This window comes from Drechmeria coniospora, chromosome 01, assembly GCF_001625195.1.
Source record: "Drechmeria coniospora strain ARSEF 6962 chromosome 01, whole genome shotgun sequence".
In the NCBI taxonomy this organism is placed as follows: domain Eukaryota; kingdom Fungi; phylum Ascomycota; class Sordariomycetes; order Hypocreales; family Ophiocordycipitaceae; genus Drechmeria; species Drechmeria coniospora.
In genome coordinates this window covers 1,122,218-1,140,749 of record NC_054389.1, presented here as the reverse complement: position 1 = coordinate 1,140,749, position 18,532 = coordinate 1,122,218, and the positions used below count along the sequence as shown (strand labels likewise).

Genomic DNA, 18,532 nt, shown 5'->3' with positions numbered 1-18,532 from the left:
CCAATGTCTCGCTTCATCCATCGGAGAGCGATTTGTAATAAATACTCAAATACTAGAAAAGGGTGTGTCTACCCACGCACGACGAGGCACACCGTCTTGCGCTGTGGTTACCGTCTACTTTCCGGAGGCGATCGTTGCGAGGACCGGCCGGCGAGAAACCGTCATCGCAGGGAGGCAAGTGGAGGGATTCGAAAGGACGGCTGGGCGTTGTACGACTTGATCACACGAATCTCGAAGAGGAATCGGATGCAGTTGCAGAAATCGACAATGTCTGGAACATGATCAGAGAGTGTACCTCGACCGCGATTACTGTTCTGCCGTGCCCCGAGTTGGCTGTCAAGGTGTACTTAAATAAGTACAGAGTACCATGTACAGTAATGATTTACATGGAGTTGGAGAATGTGGGTGGGTGTGACTCCCTACGGTAATACCAGTAAGTACCTGTAAGGATGGAGGAGTATACTGTACAGTAACTACTAGGTACGGAGTACTGTATGCATTAAATACTTATTGTATACTCCGTACTCTGTACTTGTACTGACATGTTCGGAGCAAGTACAGTACAAGTAAGCGTCCTCCGTGAGGTAGTAGTATACGGCACGGAGAACTGAGTACTTGCTTTGTCGATGTCACGGGTAGGCACTACTTTACTTACAAGTACTCCGTACTCCGTACATGTATAGTACTTATGTACGCTAAATACCGAGAACGAGTACTGTACGGAGTATTACTCCATACCCTGTATTACTCCGTACAGTGCTTGTACTTGCAAGTACTGTAGACATGACTAGAGCGCCTCGGCTACACGTGTGGCGGTGTCATCCGGTGTTGGCGCCAGTCACCAGTGATAAACGCCATGAGCCTAGCGCATCTACGCTTACCCGATGGAGCAGCTGTGACGCCGCTCCCGGAAGCATTGTTCACACACGCCGATATAATACTAGCCCTCCTTGTGCTCTGCGTGCCTGCGGTGAGCTGTAATTGCGAGTTCGGAGCCCCTGCTTGATGGATAAAGGTCCAGCTTCCTCACCGTCCTCTTCCATCACCACCACCCTCACTCACCATCGTCGTCGACGTCGTACCATCTCCATCAAACCTCCCTCTGCCTGGCCCTCGGATCGTCCATCGATCTTGCAATGAAATTCTCTCGGGCGTCCCTGCTCGCGGCTTGCGTGCCCGCCGTCTCGGCCCGCTACATCGAACGGGCCGAGGTAAACAGCGTCAACCTCGAGCCCGGCGAGGAACGGTTCCTCGTCGAGACGGCGCCGGGCAAGACGCAATGGATCACCGAGGATGAAAAGTGGGAGATGCGGAGGGTAAGCGACGACGTCGAGCCAGCCGCCGTCCCCGCCATGCTGACGAGACGTAGAATGGCCAGAACTTCATGGACATTACCGAAACGCGCGAGCTCGGCACCCAGCACTTTGCCAGCCAGGCGTCGGTCACGTACCCCAGCAAATGCGTCCACAAGGACGCCGTCGGCAAGCTCGCCCATAGTCTCGACAAGACGCAGATGAAGGCCAACCTCGAGAAGCTCTCGGGCTTCCACACTCGCTACTTCAAGTCCGACTACGGCCTGCAGTCGTCCGACTGGATCCTCGCCAAGGTGAACGAGATGATCAAGGAGGCCGGCGCCGACAAGACGGTCCACGCCAAGTCCTTCCCCCACACGTGGAAGCAGCACTCGGTCATCGCCACCATCCCGGGCCGCGGAAACGACACCATCGTCATCGGCGCCCACCAGGACTCCATCAACCTCTGGATGCCCTCGGTCCTCGCCGCTCCCGGCGCCGACGACGACGGCAGCGGCACCGTCACCATCATGGACGTCTTCCGCACCCTGCTCAAGTCCAAGGACCTCGTCGACGGCCAGGCCCCCAACACCATCGAGTTTCACTGGTACAGCGCCGAGGAGGGCGGCTTGCTCGGGAGCCAGGCCATCTTCCAGTCGTACGAGAAGAGCAGGCGCAAGGTCAAGGCCATGCTGCAGCAGGACATGACGGGCTACATCCAGACGACGCTGGACAAGGGCCTCCCCGAGAGCGTCGGCGTCATCGTCGACTATGTCAACCCCGCCCTGACCAAGTTCATCAAGACCGTCATCGAGGAGGTGAGTCGGTCCCGCGCGGCCATTCCAACCACCCCACCCGACTTGGCCGTCACTAACATGCCTGTCCCTCCAGTACTGCACCATCCCCTGGGTCGAAACAAAGTGCGGCTACGCCTGCTCCGACCACGCGTCCGCCTCCAAGGCCGGCTTCCCCGCCGCCTTTGTCATCGAATCCGCCTTTGGGGACTCGAACAAGCACATTCACACCGCCGAAGACCTCATCAAGTACCTGTCGTTTGACCACATGCTCCAGCACGCTCGCATGACCCTTGGCCTGGTCTACGAGCTGGCCTTTCACAAGTTTGACGACACAACCCTGCAGTTGCCAGGCGATCTCTAGAGTCCTGGTCAATTGATTTTCAGTTTCTCACCCTCCTTGTTTTTACTTTGTTTTGCGTTTCATCTTTCTTCATTTTTTTTGCTTCGTGACATGTCCTGGTTCACTGTCATTCGATGTAGCTGCATAGCAATTCCTAGCATCTTTTATTCAACAAGACATGTGCTGTGCAAATGCCATCTCTTGCTAGCCTCCTAGGGTATCGTGACATGTGACAGTGCATGCCGCTCTATTCGACACAAACCTTTGTGCGTCTCCTGCGCGTGCCGTGGACCGACGCTACCTTCCGCACTACAGGTGATCCTCCAGTACTCCGTACCGAAAATGACGACGGAGAGCCAAACAAGGCGAAAAGCAAACCGAGGCAAGCATCAGGATGACGGAGGGGGCTGCCCACCCCACGGCCGCTGACCGCTTTGCGCCTGCATTTGACTCATCAACGCCGCCAAAAGAGCGGGATCCATAAAGGTGCCGCCGCTCTGCTGGCCTTGTGCCTGTCCGCCCTGAGCAGGCCACATCGGAGGCGGAGGAGGCGGAGGAACCGGCATGCCTTGTCCCTGCTGCGGCCAGCCAGGAAACTGGAAGCCAAAGTTTGGCATCGCCGGGGGCGAGGGCCCGGATGGGTTCGCCCACGAGTTCCCGCCGGCAGGTTGATGCTGCGGCTGTGGGGGGTATTGCTGCTGATATCCTTGAGGGGGAAGGGAGTAACCGTCCCTCGGCTGGCCGTGTCCGCCGCGAGCGCCCCCTCGAAGGTCGCCTCTTCCTCTGCTCCCCCTACCTCCCCTACCTCCCCTGTTCCCCCTATCGCCCCTGTCGCCCCGTCGGCCGCCGCGTTGGGAGCCGGAGCGGGGTGGAAGTTCGATCGAGTCGCCGGACGCGCCACCGATTCCATACCCGGGCGGCCGGGCCAGCGGCTTGTACGGCCCGTCGTCGTCGTAGTTCAAGTCGCCGTCCGGCACCGCCTCCTGCCGCAGCGGATGGGGCCCCCTGGCGCCCCTCGTGCCGCCGTCGGCCGGAGCCTTGTTCCGGTTGCGCTTCTGCTTGAGCGACCGCTTGTGCTCGGCTTCCTTCTCGTCGTCGGAAAACTCCATGTCATCGTCGCCGACCTCTTCGTCGTGGATGTTGCTGGCGTCGGATCCTTTGAGGTTCTTGAGCGGCTCGGTGAATACGAACGAGGCGTGGTCGGGCGGGTAAAAGACCTTTGTGCCGATTTCGATGCCGAGCTCCTTGATCTCGTCTTCCGTGTTGAAGCGCACCGTGTACATGGGCTGCAGGACTTTGCCAATCGTTTCCGCCACGGCACCAATGACGGTGCGCTCGGCGGTGCAGAGGACGGAACCGGTGTCGAGCACCTGGTACTCGCCGGGGGTGAAGGCCTTGACGAGCATTGTGTTTTCCACGACGAACTCCACCACGCCCAGCTCTTCGATTTTCATCTCGGCCGTGATGCTGACGTCGGGTTTCGGGATGACCTCGTCGAGAATCTCATTCTTCGTCCGCAGCTGCGTCGCCGTCGCCGACCGGCCTGCCTTGTCACCCTCGTCATCGGACCCGCCCTCGGACTGCATCAGAAGCCGGACCGTCTCCTCGATGCCGAGTGGCTCGTAGCCCTCATTGTCGGAGTCGGAGTCGGACGAGTCGGAGCTGCTCGAGTCTGACGAGGACTCATACGGCGACGAGTCAATCTCCCACTCGGGGTTTTCTCCCACGTCCGCTTGCAGTTCCGTCGACGCCGTCGGCTCCGTCGCTTCTTGTTCCTGTGCCGGTGCCGCCGTCGTCGTCGCTTCATCGAGTCCGCCGATGGCCGCCTCGAGGGCGTGCGTCAATGACGGAGTGCTGTCGGTTCCGTCGACGAGCATGGCATCCTCTGTCGTGACGGCATCCTCGGTCGCCTTTTCACCCTCGGTAGACTCCAGTCCGTCCCCCGTTCCCACGATTACCCTCGCCGTTGTTGGTTCAGCAGACACTGGGTTCGGCGGGGGCAAGTCCGGTGTCGGCGGATTGGCATCTTGCATCTGCTCATCGGCGGCAAGCGGCGGTAACCTTTCGTTGGGTTTGGCCTGACCAAGGCCGGGAATCTGAAAGCCTGACATGCCTGCCCTCTGCTTGCTCCGGCCGGCCCGCAGCAGTTGGCGGCAACGCGATGCTTGGGGCACTGGTCGACAATGTGCAGTCGGGACGAGGATATTAGTCGGCTTGTTTGTTTGAAACAATACACAGAGTGAAGTTCAAGGAGGCGACTCCCGCAACGTTGATATCTGCCGGGAGAGTGGACGGTCTGAATCCGATAGTCGGAGGGAAAAGGGCATGAAGAAGAAATTTGGGTTGCGCTTCGCTGCAGAAAATTCGAGATCAGAGGCACCAGGCAAGTGGATCTCGGGCCACCCTAGTCCCCAGGGTCTCGGTGACCATCCCACAGTGTCATGATCAAGTCTGCTTATGTAAATTTTCTACTGTAATTTAGCAAGCGACTCCTGCTCCCCGACTATTAATACTCCATGGATAGTTGTCATGATCTCGGGCAATGCTCGAGCAGAAGTGATTAGTCAGGCCCGAAGTGTTGGGGGCCTGACTACAATGGACTCTCATACTGTAGGTTTGGCCAACTGCCTAAAGTGCTGCTTCGTGAAGAAGCTCCCTTGGCCGACCAAGTACTTACAAAAGGGCAGGGCTGCTGGCGCAACGGAGAGTACTGTAGCATGACCACTGCTTTGGCTCTTCTGGGGTCAGCCCGTTACATTGATATACTTATTACCTTTATCCTCATAGCTAGCTACCTATTTCTAACCTTCTAGCTACTAGACCTTATTACTCTCTCTCAAGTAAACCTATCGTGTCTGTCAGGAGTCATATACGGGTCATGTGACGAGGCTGCCTATGCAAAGGGACAGTTTCTCGCCAGAGGACGAGGGGCTCCTGAGAGATCAGCTTCAACACCCCAACAGTCCTACAGCGATTCCCCCGCGCCATAGCCACTATTATTGATAGCACCCATACCTCACTCTACCTCGTATCCCTACCCTACAAAAGTGGTGTCTGTGTTGTCTGACACTGTCTATACAGCCAATCAGCCAATCTCCCCATACAATGCTCTTTAATCCAACGGCATGCTCATAGCAACTAGACTATCCATCAAGGCAAAATCTGCTGCAAATACTACACGGTACATCTCAGGCTCCCACTGTCAGCTGAATCTAGATGTCGCCCAATTGAATCCGATTAGTGCTGGTCCATAGCGGTCAACACTCCAGTGTAAATGAATAATGACGTTGACCGCTTGAGCCGACAACGCAGATTTATCGCTTGACCATTCTTTTTTCCATTTACAAACTTTCTTTTTCCCGCCACAAGGCTTGGGCATCGTCGCGCGTGAGGGGTCCCTGTCCGTCGAAAAGGCGGCGGCGATTGATCCGCTGTAGCCTGTAGGTACAGCGCTGTAGGTGCAGTGGCAGTGCGGTGCACAAGTACTCCGTACTACAGCCAGGCAACAACCTGCCAGCCGCCTCCACGGCATGGCAGCCAGGATCGCGGCGCTTGCCTCGCGCGCTTGGACATCACCAGACCAGACCTGGTCCGTTCTCCACCTGAAACGTCCAACTCCCATTCTATCCCCTCTTCATACCATCTTTCTTCGCCCATGTGCGTGCAAATAATGTCGTCTGGCAGCATCGTTGCATAACGTCGGATCCATCATTTCACTTCGTGATGCCTGTTCGTGTGAAGGTGAAGGCGCAGCTCGCACGAGACCATAGTCCGGTCTCGTCACGGCTCGACTTTGACCTCCCAGACATTGCCGAGGACGATTCGTTCCGCCATGTCATCCGGAAGCTATCTTGGTGCGTCCTCCGTCGACAATCCGAGGTTATGCTGCATCGTTGACTGATGACGCGAGGCAGCTACTTTGTCGATGCCGTGGACCTGCCCAGCACCTTTGAGCAGCTCAGGACGACGTCCGCCGGGAACTGCATTCGCGTCCTCGTCAACCATCTGAACGACACATGCACCAACCCTGCCATCGTCAACGCACTTCTGTACGTTTGTTGCATCGACTCGTGCCCACCTTCCCCTGTGCTTATTTCGTCGACAGTGCTCTCAAGTGGCACTATGCCGCAGAGACGCGCGAATTCTCGGGCTTGGCCGAGACTCGTTCCAACGCCTGCGAGATTGTCGCATGGCGCTTTCTCTCCCGCCTCACCGAGCGGGAGGTGATGAACTACTGTCTCTACGAAATACCGGAACGCCGAGAGGACCAGCTGGATGCACTGTCGCCGTACGACCATGAAGCGGCCGAAACGTCGCCCCTGCTTCCGCGCGTCCTGCCCACTCCCCGACGCCAGCTCGTGGTCGTCGGCAGTTCCTCGACCAAGGCCAATCTGCTCAGCTCCCTCTCGCGACTGACGAGCTCGACGGATGAGGATGCTCCCGAGGAGCTCGATCCCACCATGGCCTTCAAGAACCTCAACGCGCTGGAGATTGCCGCCATCGCCGGCGCCAAGCGCTTTCTCAGCCAGCACGTCGTCCAACGAACCATCAGCGGCATCTGGAACGGTGACATCATTTTCTGGGACAGCTTATCGGTCCAGGCGAGCAAGAAGCATCGATTCTATCACCCGCAGACTTCGGATCCTTACTCGCGCCTTCGCGTCCCCAAGTATCTCAAGTGCTGGGAGGTTCTCTTCTTCGCCGTCTTCCTGTGCCTCTACTACACCGTTCTCATCGTCCGGGATGAGGACCACATTACGAGCACGGAAATTGTGCTCTTCGTCTGGATTGCCGCCTTTTTTTACGACGAATTGAGCGAATGGATGGATGCCGGCTCCGTCTTCTACGCAACCGACATGTGGAACCTGTTCGACATGATCATGATCCTCATCGGCTTCATATTTGCCGTTCTCCGGATCATCGGCATCACTCAGGGTAACGAGCAGATAAACGATCTCGCCTTTGACGTTCTCGCTCTCGAGGCGCTGTTTATGATGCCGCGCATCTGTTCCATCCTGAGTCTGAGCCCGTACTGGGGCACGCTGATCCCTTGCCTGAAGGAGATGGGCAAGGATTTCATCAAGTTCATGGTCTTTGTCGTCATCATCTACTTTGGCTTCCTCACCAGCTTTTCTCTCGTCGGCCGCGACACGTTTAGCCTAGCCAAGATGACGGGCATCTTGACAAAGATATTCTTCGGATCAAGCTACGTCGGATTCGAGATTATGCACCAGATCAACCCGATATTCGGACCGCCGCTGATGATCATCTTCATCACCCTGACGTCCATCCTGCTCATGGGCTCCCTCACCGGTATGCTGTCCAACAGCTTCTCTCGCGTCATCACCCACGCCAAGGAGGAGTATCTCTACGTCTACAGCGTATACGTCCTGGAAGCGTCGACGAGCAACAGGCTCACTCACTTCTACCCGCCCTTTAACCTCCTCGCCTTTGCCATCTTCCGACCCCTGCGCCTCATTTTCCCGCGCCACGAGAAGTTCCGTGCCGGTCGGATCGTTCTTTTGAAGCTGACGCACATGCCTATCGTGGCTGCCATTCAGCTGTACGAGCTCATCCGGCAAAGGATCAACCCGGCCGCGACGTTCAAGGGACCTAGAGAGCCAGATAGAAGAAGGACGCTCTACGAGCTTGGCCGGCCGACATCAGGATACGACCGGCAGTTGTGGCCCCGCGAGGCGAGTGTGCATGACGACGGTCAAGGGGTTGACGATGACGGGGAAGCACCTAGTGCTGTCGAGATTCAAATTGCCGAGCTGAGTGCCAAGATTGACAAGCTGATGGCGATGCAGGAGAAGAGCCTACAGGCCAAAGTTTCCGATGAGCCGAGCGCTTCTTCGTCTTGAGCGAACTGTCGGCGTTGATGCGCGAACAATATTGGAGGGCGGTATGCAAAATCTTTGATGGACCCTGGCATTGTTTCGATTGTTGATGGCAGATGACGAGAAACCGCCAAGCCGGAATTGGTAGTCGATGAGAAGCAGAGGCCGAAACCATAGCAATACATGATGTCTTTTGTGCTTTTGAGGCCTCGAAAAGAGATGCCTTTTTCGCCTCCCTGACTGTGTTCGATACTCTGTGATGGAAAAGTGGCTCGATGGCAGATCTGATCGTCTTCACATTAAATGAATGTCCAATAGGACTGGCACTGTCGCAGGGACTTGTCATTGTATTACCTCCTGCTGGGTTACTTGCATTTTCGCCGTCAAGGTATTATGCCAGCCGATTTCGGAGCCTTGGACTCGGGTATGGCTGACAGCGACTCGGCAGCCGACATGGGGTCTCATATCGACAGAGGGCGTGGGACGATACTCCGTCACCTGCGACACCGTTGGAGTTTTTGCCAATTCGGTCGAAGACCTGGACATGCTCACCAAAGTCTTTCGCCTTGACCCTGATGACCGCCCGCCGCTGAAGGCGGTTTGTCTCAAGGGTGCCAAGGTGGCCATGATCAAGACTCATGTTTCGAACGATGCCGGACCGGGCACACGGGGCGCATGGGAGAAAGCGGGAGCGTTGCTAGAGGGCGCCGGGGCCGTTGTCGAAGATGTCGAGCTGCCCGAGGTGTTCAAAAGATGCCATGAGTGGCAAGATATAATCGTGTCATCCGAGGTCCGAGTGGCCTTTCTGTCCAGTACGTGGCCCCTCGCGGCCCCCCCTCGTAGCCGCATGGTGCTCGTGCGGGTAGTGCTGCGCGGCGTCGGCATGGTCCAACAGTCGACCTAACTCGGCCGTGGTGCCATAAAACTTGTCGAGATTGGCGAGTCACTTCATCCATTTATCAAGGCCTTTGTTCTGAATCAGACGACTCCGAGGGAGGTTTGGAAGCACACGAAATTGGCCGTCTCCGCCGCCAGTGGCATGAGACGACTAGCCGATACAACGTCGTCATCACTCCTAGTGTTGTTGATGTAGCACCGGAAGGGCTGGGTGATACCGGAAGGCTGAGTGATACCGGAAGGGCTGGGCGATAACGGAAGGGCTGGGTGAAACCGGAAGTGCGGTGAGAGACCAGGGCATGGGCATGGCATGTTGGTGCGAGGACAGGACTGACGGTTGCCAAGCAGGTGTTTAACCTCACGTGGACGGTCCTTTATTCGCCGACGCTCAACGTCCGCGGCTTCCTGGGGAACGACGATCTGCTCGTGGGATTGACGGTGGTGGAGGGCCGATATGCAGACATGGAGGTCCTCCGGATCGGTCGAGCCCTTGACGCTCTCTTTTGCGGCCGCGAGGAGAAATGACATGGCGAGCACGCGGGGTTGAGTGCCGGGCATTCTTGGATCGAGCACGATGGAACAAATCAGCGTTTGAGAAGGCGTTTGCTGGCAAATATGACGGATGGCCATCTGACGCTGGTGGGTGATGCTTGTCCCAGGAGGTTATTTCCACGAAACAGTAGCTTGCCCAGCAAGAACCAGCACCTGCCAGACTGCCATGTTGAAGATGGGGAGGTGAGCGAACGGGGAGGGACGGAACGTACATACGCCGACAGCAGCAGACGGCCGATTGTCATCTCTTTTCGTGCCCGTTGTGGTATGCTTCATGGCCTCCCTTGCCGATGAACCAAAGCAGCAATGAATCTTGTGTCGGGTGACTGTCTTGAACAGAAAGCATGGTCAGACGAAGCGGCAAGGGAGAAAGCGCAAGCGATGCGCCTTCCGAAGCATGATATCCACGGCGAGCGGCGGAAGGTACAGCCTGGACGGAGTGGCTGGACGCATGTGGCGCTGTCTCGATGCTGCCACAGCCACTCCTCCGATGTGAGTAGGTGTTGGTACAAGGAGGTGTAAGTAAGTGCAAGTAGGTGTAAGTACAAGTAGGTGTAAGTAGAAGTAGGTGCAAGTAGAAGTAGGTGCAAGTAGAAGTAGGTGCAAGTAGAAGTAGGTGCAAGTACAAGTAGGTGCAAGTACAAGTAGGTGTAAGCACAAGTAGGTGTAAGTTTAGTAGGTGTAAGTACAAGTAGTTGTAAGTTAAGTACTGTAGGTGTATTAACAAGCAGGTGTAAGTACGAGCAGGTGTACAAGTACTCCGTAGTTGTACTCCGTACGTTTACATACACACCGTGCACGTTGGCGAACCAGTACTTGTAAGCGAGTGTACTCCGTACATGTAAATAATATTGTACTTACAGTACATGCGGCCAAGTACATGCTGTAAGTGCTCTGTCGGTGCGTGGATGTCCAGTATATTAGCATCCATTGCCGTGTTCCGTATACCCTAGAGTCCGGCGGGAGGCAAGCGATGGGAACTGCTCAAGGACACCCGCCAAGCATTAATGAGCGGCGACGACTTTGTGAAACACCCCAAGTACGGAGCACTTGTCGCCATGATCAAATACACTTACATGTGCTAGCTCAGCCTTCCTCCAGGTGCTCGGCATTATTGTTCTTACTTGTACGGAGTACAGCGAGTACGGGTTGCAGTATGTACAGTACGGAGCAGGCGCAGCATGAGCTAGGACATCTTCATCCTTGGCCACGTTTGCGCCTGCGCTCCTGTTTCGCAAGCATGCTTCGGCCGCACTCGAAGGCGACAAAGGCTCCGTGCCGGCATGCCAGTGCCAGTGCCCCATGCCCTCGAACAGTTTGGACTCGGGGAGCAAGCGGGGGGCGCACCCTTGGCGGACGACGATCCATCGACACCGCTTCTCTTTTCCTTCCTTTGCACTGGAGCTTGATGGCCTCGGGAATGGACCTGCGCACATGCAAGCATGGGTCCTTGGGTACACTTACTTACAGTACGGAGTACGTAAGTACGCATTATTGCAAGTGCTCCATACTTGCGCGTGGCTAGGTACTTATGTCGGTGACGCCTGCGTCAAAAGACATCATTTTGAAGAATCTTCTTACGAGCCTTACTTACGGAGCGGGGCCGACGTCGTTTCTTGGAGTGTGCGAGGGGAGTCTGCTGGAAATTAATTTCGATGCCGGCCGCTCCACATCTCGTATTGAACACCACCGCGACGAAGTGCGTCCCGAGCAGATTTCTCGACCACGTACGGAGTACTCCGTATCACAGCATACGAATACGTACTGTACTTAGGGCGCAGTGCATATTCCCCAAGTACGGAGTTAGTAAGTACGGGTATTTTGGCAAGTGCAGTACGGAGTACTCTGTGAAATATGCACATGTCCTTGCTGAACACGAAGTAATAACGAGTCAACAAAAGTACGTAGTACAGAGTAATCCTTGCGTAAGTACGGAGCAATAATTAAATATCCGTACTTACGTGGTATTCCAAATGCGCAGGATAAATCGGAGTAGATGGACTCCCTACACCAGCTGCACGCAGAACAGCACGCTGTACTCCGTACAAGTACTCCAATACTACTCTATACGGAGTACTACAGTAATTACTAGGTAGGTACCTACTAGTATTGTAAGTACGGAGTACTAGGTAGGTAACAATGCGTACATGCACTGTACATGTACAGCAATACGGAGTACACCCACCTGTAAGATACAAGCACTCCGTACATCTCCGGAGTATTACTGTACAGCACATGAACACCACTGCATTTACAAGTAGAAATAATACTGCACACTTGCCGTTTTCTTGTGCGCAAACTCTTACACATACAAGTATTTGTACAAGTGACATCTTAGTGGCACACCGAACAACAAGATGGATGCATCACTGACGGGTTGGAATACGGTGCATGGGTTGACAGGGCAGCGAGTATTCTCGAATCCGTGTGTGCCGACACTGCACCCGCTTGCTTGTCGGGGATAGTTGCTCGGCTAGGGTCGTCGACTCCATCCAGTACATGCTCGGTAGCTGCTGCAGGTAATATATTACAAGCACTTTTACGCGAACATACGCTCAATCGTACTTGCATGATCATACCTGATGCATTTGCCTCGTCGTTTACTTGTCGAGTTCCATGTAATAATTTAATTATCCACACCAGAAGTCCTCCGTATTACGGAGTACTCCGTACTTCAATTCAGTACACCTAGTACCTACTACCCAGTGCAAGTACTTACTAGTACTGTAGCTGACTGACTTGCTAGGTACTTTTACGCACGTGTAATAATCAAGTGCTGTAAGCAAGTACTTGTACAGCTCGTCGTACCAATACTTACACCGTTGCACATGTACACCTACATGTACATAGTGCGTCTACTTGGCGGCTACAGTGCTCTGCGGTGCGGAGTGTTGTACTTGTACAAGTACCGGGATCAGTACTCCGTACCACTTACTTACTTACCTAGTACCTAGTAGTAGGTAAGTACCTATACTTGTACTGGAGGCGCTCCGTAATTACAGTACTTATAGTGCTGTACAAGCAATAACCAAGCACTGTCAGTACTCCGTACTCCGTACACTAATTCTTATTATTAATTGCGACGCCAAATTGCTATTGCAGCAACACTCCAGGAGCCAAAAAATGGCCCAATCTCTTTGCTTGGCTCACCTCAAATGATCCTCTCGCCTACGAATCCGCCATTCCTTGTGCAACATCAACTGACCGCGCAGCCACATGTGCGGACTTGAGCTCGCAGCATTCGCGAGAATGTCGGTGTACAATTACTCGCATGCGCACCTGAGGGTGGGCCGGGTTTTCGAAAGTCGAGTCTGTGGACCCGTGATCTGTCTCCATATTCATATCAATATCCATACTTATATCCATTATCCATACCACCATCTCCATACCCATACCCATGCCCATAACTATAATCACAACCATAACCATATACATCCCCATGCTACCTCCTACTTACTTACACGCACGTAAGTACTTACAGCACACCTACCTGTGCAAGTACGGTGCTTGTCGTTCGTACAAGTACTGTGCATGTATATTTCACACGTATAAGTACATGGACGTCGAGCGTGCCCTGCTGAAAAGCCGTCCCATCAGCACGTCGCTCGTCTCCTTGCCAGACTCTCCGTCAGCATGGCATTCATCATTGGCCTTCTCCGGCTCCTCTGCTTCCTCGGCCTGCTGCCATCGTACGAGTATTCATTCGCCGTCGCGGGGCCTGTGGCGGTACGCACCAACGTCACCGATGCCTCCTCGTCACCGCCACGGCCGCTGTTCGTCATCGCCCACCGCGTTCACACCTCCCAAGGCCTCGAGGATGCCCTCCGCCACGGCGCCAACGCCATCGAGATGGACGCCACGGCTTGGCCGGACGGCTGGATTGCTTGCCACGACGAGGGCGTCGTCGAGTCCCGAGGCGACAGCATGAAGGCCATGTTCCGTGCCGTTGCCGACCAGCGAAGGGCGGGCAAGAACATGATCTTTGTCTGGCTCGACATCAAGAATGCCGATCGCTACAGCCCGACCGACAGCAGCAATGGCGACTCGACCATCCTCGCCCTGCGGCAACTTGCCCGTGAAATCCTCGAACCGGCCCAGGTGCGGGTCCTCTACGGCTTTCAGTACCCCGGCGGCGTTGCCTACGACCTGATCCGTGCCGGCCTCGACGACAATGAAGCCATCAACCTCAACGGCAACGCCACCGTCGTCAACCACAGGTTCGAGACGCACGGTCATGTGGACATCAAGCAGCGCATCATGTCCTACGGCTGGAGCGACCTACCGTTCGAGTTTGGCAACTGCTTCGAGCACGCCTACTTCACCTGCACCGAGCTTCGTCAGGCCGAGGAGTCCAAGCGCTTCGGCCAGGTCTACGGCTGGACCCTCGACGCCGGCCAGGAAGAGTACGCGAAGCACATGCTCGGCGATGCCAACGTCGACGGCATCATCTACGGTTTCCGCCAAACCCACTACTACGACCACGAAGATACCCGCTCCGCCATCCGGGACATTACTAGGTGGCTGGAGAATAACCCGGCGCGGCGATATCTGGCGACGGCGCGTGACATGCCGTGGTAGTTTACCCATGGGACCACTCATCCATCTGCCGGCCGGCCGAACATGCATACCCGTAGACACCGGCCCATGTTTTGTTCATTGATACCAATTTCTTTGGCATTGCCAAGCCAAAAAATCGATAAATGACCCATTTGCATCCTGTGCTCGGCTGTGCTGTGTGACTGGTGCGACTGGTGCGACTGGGCGACTGATTGGCGGCCCCGCACCCCCGATCAAACGCCGCTGTCTCCACGTTTAGGCCGGCCGTCGGGTGGCGGCCCCCGGTCCTCCACGGCCCCACTTATGCCCCGTGTCGGTGTCGCCAGATCCGGCCACACCGCCATGCCATATGGCCATCTCGAGCCTCGTTCCTCTCCACAAACGTGCATCTGTCACGAATGACGCTCCGAAAATTCTCTACCGAAAAAGCTGGAAATATCACTGGCCGTGTATGCAGGGAGTGCTTTTTGTGCATTCGTCGCTATCCGGGCCCCGGAGATGTCCTGCATGCGAGAAACATGACTTGGACGACCGTCCGGCAGGGCCATCCCGACGCTCCCGGGAAAGCATTGGCAAAAGTCGCACGTGGGTGGCCGAAGAGCCGGTTGGAGTCTCCCGAATCATGGCCATCGTGTCCGTCCTTTCTTGGCAGGCTTCTGCTGCGAGCCAGAGGACACCTCCGAAGCAATGATGTCGTGACGCAACGACCGACGGAGCAGAATTCTTCCGATGTTCCTCGCCGTACTCCGTACAAGACGATGCCTGTCCTGAGTCGCCGGTTTGTCATCATTGCATGACCGGTTGGGCTACAAGGAAGGAGCGATCGCACCTCCAGGTCAACGGCAGGAGCCTCGGGAGGAGCCTTCCAATTTCCAAAAAGGACTCAACACCTCATGAGAGCGACTTTATGAGGCATATTCTGTTCTTATCTGGCATGCATTCTCTGCCTTCTCTTCCCCTCTCATGCCCGCTCATCGCGCTGCCAAACCGACCCATGTCCAACTCACCCGACCAGACGACGGCGGGCAAATGCTGTTGGCACCCGACACCCGTCCATTCTGTCCAGTCCCAGGACGCAGGTCGCTACCGCAACGTCACGCGGCCACGCGCATTTCAGCCTGCAGCGACGACGGCGGCAACGGGAAGCTGCCTCTACACCGACGCATGCCCGTGCAACATGCTTCTCCCCTTGGGTCGCAATACTCCTCCACCAACCCCCGCCAAAGTCTCGAATCCACACGCGCTCGTGTCCTGCTGATGGGCCCACCGGGATGCTGCGAATGCATGGAAGGCCCTTCGAGTCGTACGGCACGCCAGATGCAAGGGTTAAGCCTGGTCGCCACTTACCGCCGACTTTTTCCGGCCTCGTGAAATAACAAAGTGTGCGCCTCTGCCGTGGACGATTCGCAAGCGAAATATCCGCCTCGTTATCGCACCGGTCAGTGATGGAGCAAAAACCATCATGATGATGACCACGAATATGACTCTGACCGTCGTCCGCACCACCCTGCTTCTGGCGGCCTTGGCGGCCGTGTCCGTCTCCCAGCCGGCGCCGCCTCTGCCTGTCAAAAGCCCGAAGCGATGCCGCAGTCTCGACTGCGCCACGAAACCCCTGACCTTTGGCTTGGACGGCACCTTTCAGCTTTCCATTTTCGAAGACCTCCATTTTGGCGAGAGTATGTCCTTGCACCCTCGCACCATCACTCCTTGCGTATTGGCAGATGGAAACCCCAGCCCAAGCTCCCACTGGCGTCCACTGGCGTTTTCGGAGCATCCAAGTGGTCGGAGGGAACGTTTGCCTGGCCGTCGGCTGATCACACTTCTGACCAGATGCCTGGGACTTTCGGGGACCGGAGAAGGATCGCAAGTCCGTTAGAGCCATGGACAGAGTCCTCGATCGAGAGTCTCCCGATCTCGTCGTTCTGAATGGCGATCTCATCGCGGGCGAGAACGCCTTCCTCGAAAACAGCACCGTCTACGTCGATCAAATCGTCGCCCCCCTACTTCGACGCCACCTCCCTTGGGCCTCCGCCTACGGCAACCACGATCACGAATTCAACCTTTCTGCCGCCGCCATCCTGGAGCGGGAGAGGAAGTGGCCCAATTCCCGGACGGGAAGCATGGTCGCCGGCCGCGAAGCCGGCGTCTCCAACTACTTCCTGCCCGTCTACCCACCGGGCTGCAGCCAAGACGGCTGCGTCCCCGAACTGATCCTCTGGTTCTTCGACAGTCGCGGCGGCTGGTATTTCCAGGAACGAAATCCTGCCGGCCGTCGACGGGCCCAGCCGAACTGGGTCGACGCCACCGTTGCCACCTGGTTCCGTCAAACGAGCGCCGCCATGGCAGCCCGCTTCGGCCGCACCATCCCGTCCCTCGCCTTCGTCCATATCCCCACCAATGCCTCTCGCGCCCTGCAGACGGTGAACGGAAGGGCCAGCGTCAATCCAAACTTGCAGCCGGGCACCAACGACGACTACCCGCTCGCCCAGCAAGGCCGCGACTGGTGCTCCGACGGGCGCAACGGCCCCTGCGCCTACGGAGGCCAGGATGTGCCCTTTATGCAGGCTTTGGCCTCGACCCCTGGCCTCATCGCCGTCTTCTCTGGCCACGATCACGGAAACACGTGGTGCTATAAGTGGGACCGGCGGGTTCCCGGCATGAGCGTCGCCGGCAACGGTGTCAACCTTTGCTTCGGTCAGCATTCGGGTTATGGCGGCTACGGGAACTGGCCCCGAGGCGCACGCCAGGTCCGTCTCTCGCGTGAGAAGCTACGCACGAGCTTAGAGGTCGACACTTGGATCCGGCTTGAGAGCGGTACCGTCGTAGGCTCCGTGAGCCTCAACGCCACGTACGGGAAGGACGTGTATCCATCTACTAAATAGCGTTAGTACGTGAAAGCATGCTCTACAGCACGCATAATCCTGATATCAACCATGCAAACCATATCGCAATGGCATCGGAGAATTTCCCATCCCTCAACGTCCAACGATTCCACGGCATAGATGGCGGCTACATCAGTGCGACTCTTCTTGGTGCATCTCGCGAACTGTCTGATCTTACCTGCCCAGGCACCTAGCCGCTATGGACACGAACCATCCCAAGTCTGTTTGAACAGTCATCCTCACTACTGATACATGTACAGTAGGGATAGCAGCACTAAGATATCTACTTACTGAGGTACAGTACTTGGTGAACCGGCTGGAAAGCACGCACAGCTATTCATAGTGAAGCAGTTCACACTACAACGCTTAGATGCGAACACTAATACCTTTTCCCCCTGTTGATATGATATCGACACTTCAGACGCAGTTGTATAAGGAGATTGCCACCGCACACAGTATCAATACGCAACATTTCACGAGCCCGGCCAAACTTCGGTGTGAGGCACACGCCCGGTGAACTCGGGGTCTGTGCTGCCGATACTCCCCGTGAATATAGCCTACTCTCAACAGAAAGTCGTCTTGTCCGCGCCCGCTGCAGATAGGTTTGGCACCGGCAAACAGTGAAATGGATGCAAAGAATTTTCACTGATTCAACACTATGCTGAAATATCCAACATCTGTATCCGGTTCCGTGAAAGGGGAACTTGTTTTTTATGCCATATTATTTCCCTTTCACATCATGCAAACGGCATGAACAGTGAACACCATAATCAACCAAGCTGAACAGCTTATTTTACAACCTGCCGGCCATTGTCTTCATTCATGATCGCCAGCTATCCATCCAATTGTGCCGGCTATTGGATATTTCAGGAGCATTAAATCAGAAAATCTGAGCTGGGAATTTCGTTGCACGCTGCCCTGGAGCACGAACCAACAGAACCAGCGAGAGTACCAGGTGGGCATGCCATCACGGACGGTGAGTACTGTCAAAGGGCAAGAAACTTATTCGACAGAGTTCAGGTCATTTCGAGCCTCGTATTCGTCTGGTTACCTAACTGCAGATCGACGATCGCTGTCTGCGTTTTGCTCACCGCCTCAGTCGTGTGCTGTTCTCTAGAAATTCTGCTCAACTCTCTGCCCTCGGACCACCAAGGGGATATAACCGTTCTCCTTGAGCAGCAGGTATGAAATAAAAAGTGGACCAGATGGTCATCGATGAATTCGTCACCTGCTGTGTGAGGCGAATGTGCCAGGGATCGACAAGGTGCTGTGATATACCTTTATTGTTACCAACCGCGAGGTAAAGTTCATCATTGATCTGCCAAGTTTGACAGAGTGGCCGAGTCCGATATTGCAGTTGTCAGTGCGCCTCGAC

General features: G+C 55.7%; 7 protein-coding genes across 7 annotated transcripts; 5 read left to right on the top strand and 2 right to left on the bottom strand.

Annotated features, from left to right (window-relative positions):
- Window positions 1-1,136: 1,136 nt before the first annotated feature.
- DCS_00292 (uncharacterized protein) lies at window positions 1,137-2,450 on the top strand (the record flags this gene model as incomplete). The annotated part of the gene is made up of 3 exons (XM_040797631.1): window positions 1,137-1,316; window positions 1,370-2,110; window positions 2,184-2,450. 3 exons carry the CDS (start codon window positions 1,137-1,139, stop codon window positions 2,448-2,450), a joined length of 1,188 nt encoding a protein of 395 aa, XP_040658514.1.
- Window positions 2,451-2,818: 368 nt separating this feature from the next.
- On the bottom strand, window positions 2,819-4,540 carry DCS_00291 (snoRNP assembly factor Naf1; the record flags this gene model as incomplete). The annotated part of the gene is made up of 1 exon (XM_040797630.1): window positions 2,819-4,540. The coding sequence occupies one exon, from the start codon at window positions 4,538-4,540 to the stop codon at window positions 2,819-2,821; it is 1,722 nt and encodes a 573-aa protein (XP_040658513.1).
- Window positions 4,541-6,152: 1,612 nt separating this feature from the next.
- On the top strand, window positions 6,153-8,293 carry DCS_00290 (uncharacterized protein; the record flags this gene model as incomplete). The annotated part of the gene is made up of 3 exons (XM_040797629.1): window positions 6,153-6,283; window positions 6,344-6,478; window positions 6,535-8,293. The coding sequence occupies 3 exons, from the start codon at window positions 6,153-6,155 to the stop codon at window positions 8,291-8,293; spliced, it is 2,025 nt and encodes a 674-aa protein (XP_040658512.1).
- A 520-nt stretch (window positions 8,294-8,813) lies between these two features.
- On the top strand, window positions 8,814-9,173 carry DCS_00289 (uncharacterized protein; the record flags this gene model as incomplete). Its single annotated transcript, XM_040797628.1, has 1 exon — window positions 8,814-9,173. The coding sequence occupies one exon, from the start codon at window positions 8,814-8,816 to the stop codon at window positions 9,171-9,173; it is 360 nt and encodes a 119-aa protein (XP_040658511.1).
- A 74-nt stretch (window positions 9,174-9,247) lies between these two features.
- DCS_00288 (uncharacterized protein) lies at window positions 9,248-9,724 on the bottom strand (the record flags this gene model as incomplete). The annotated part of the gene is made up of 1 exon (XM_040797627.1): window positions 9,248-9,724. The coding sequence occupies one exon, from the start codon at window positions 9,722-9,724 to the stop codon at window positions 9,248-9,250; it is 477 nt and encodes a 158-aa protein (XP_040658510.1).
- Window positions 9,725-13,351: 3,627 nt separating this feature from the next.
- DCS_00287 (uncharacterized protein) lies at window positions 13,352-14,296 on the top strand (the record flags this gene model as incomplete). Its single annotated transcript, XM_040797626.1, has 1 exon — window positions 13,352-14,296. One exon carries the CDS (start codon window positions 13,352-13,354, stop codon window positions 14,294-14,296), a length of 945 nt encoding a protein of 314 aa, XP_040658509.1.
- Window positions 14,297-15,740: 1,444 nt separating this feature from the next.
- On the top strand, window positions 15,741-17,351 carry DCS_00286 (uncharacterized protein; the record flags this gene model as incomplete). Its single annotated transcript, XM_040797625.1, has 3 exons — window positions 15,741-15,951; window positions 16,106-17,123; window positions 17,186-17,351. 3 exons carry the CDS (start codon window positions 15,741-15,743, stop codon window positions 17,349-17,351), a joined length of 1,395 nt encoding a protein of 464 aa, XP_040658508.1.
- Window positions 17,352-18,532: the final 1,181 nt, after the last annotated feature.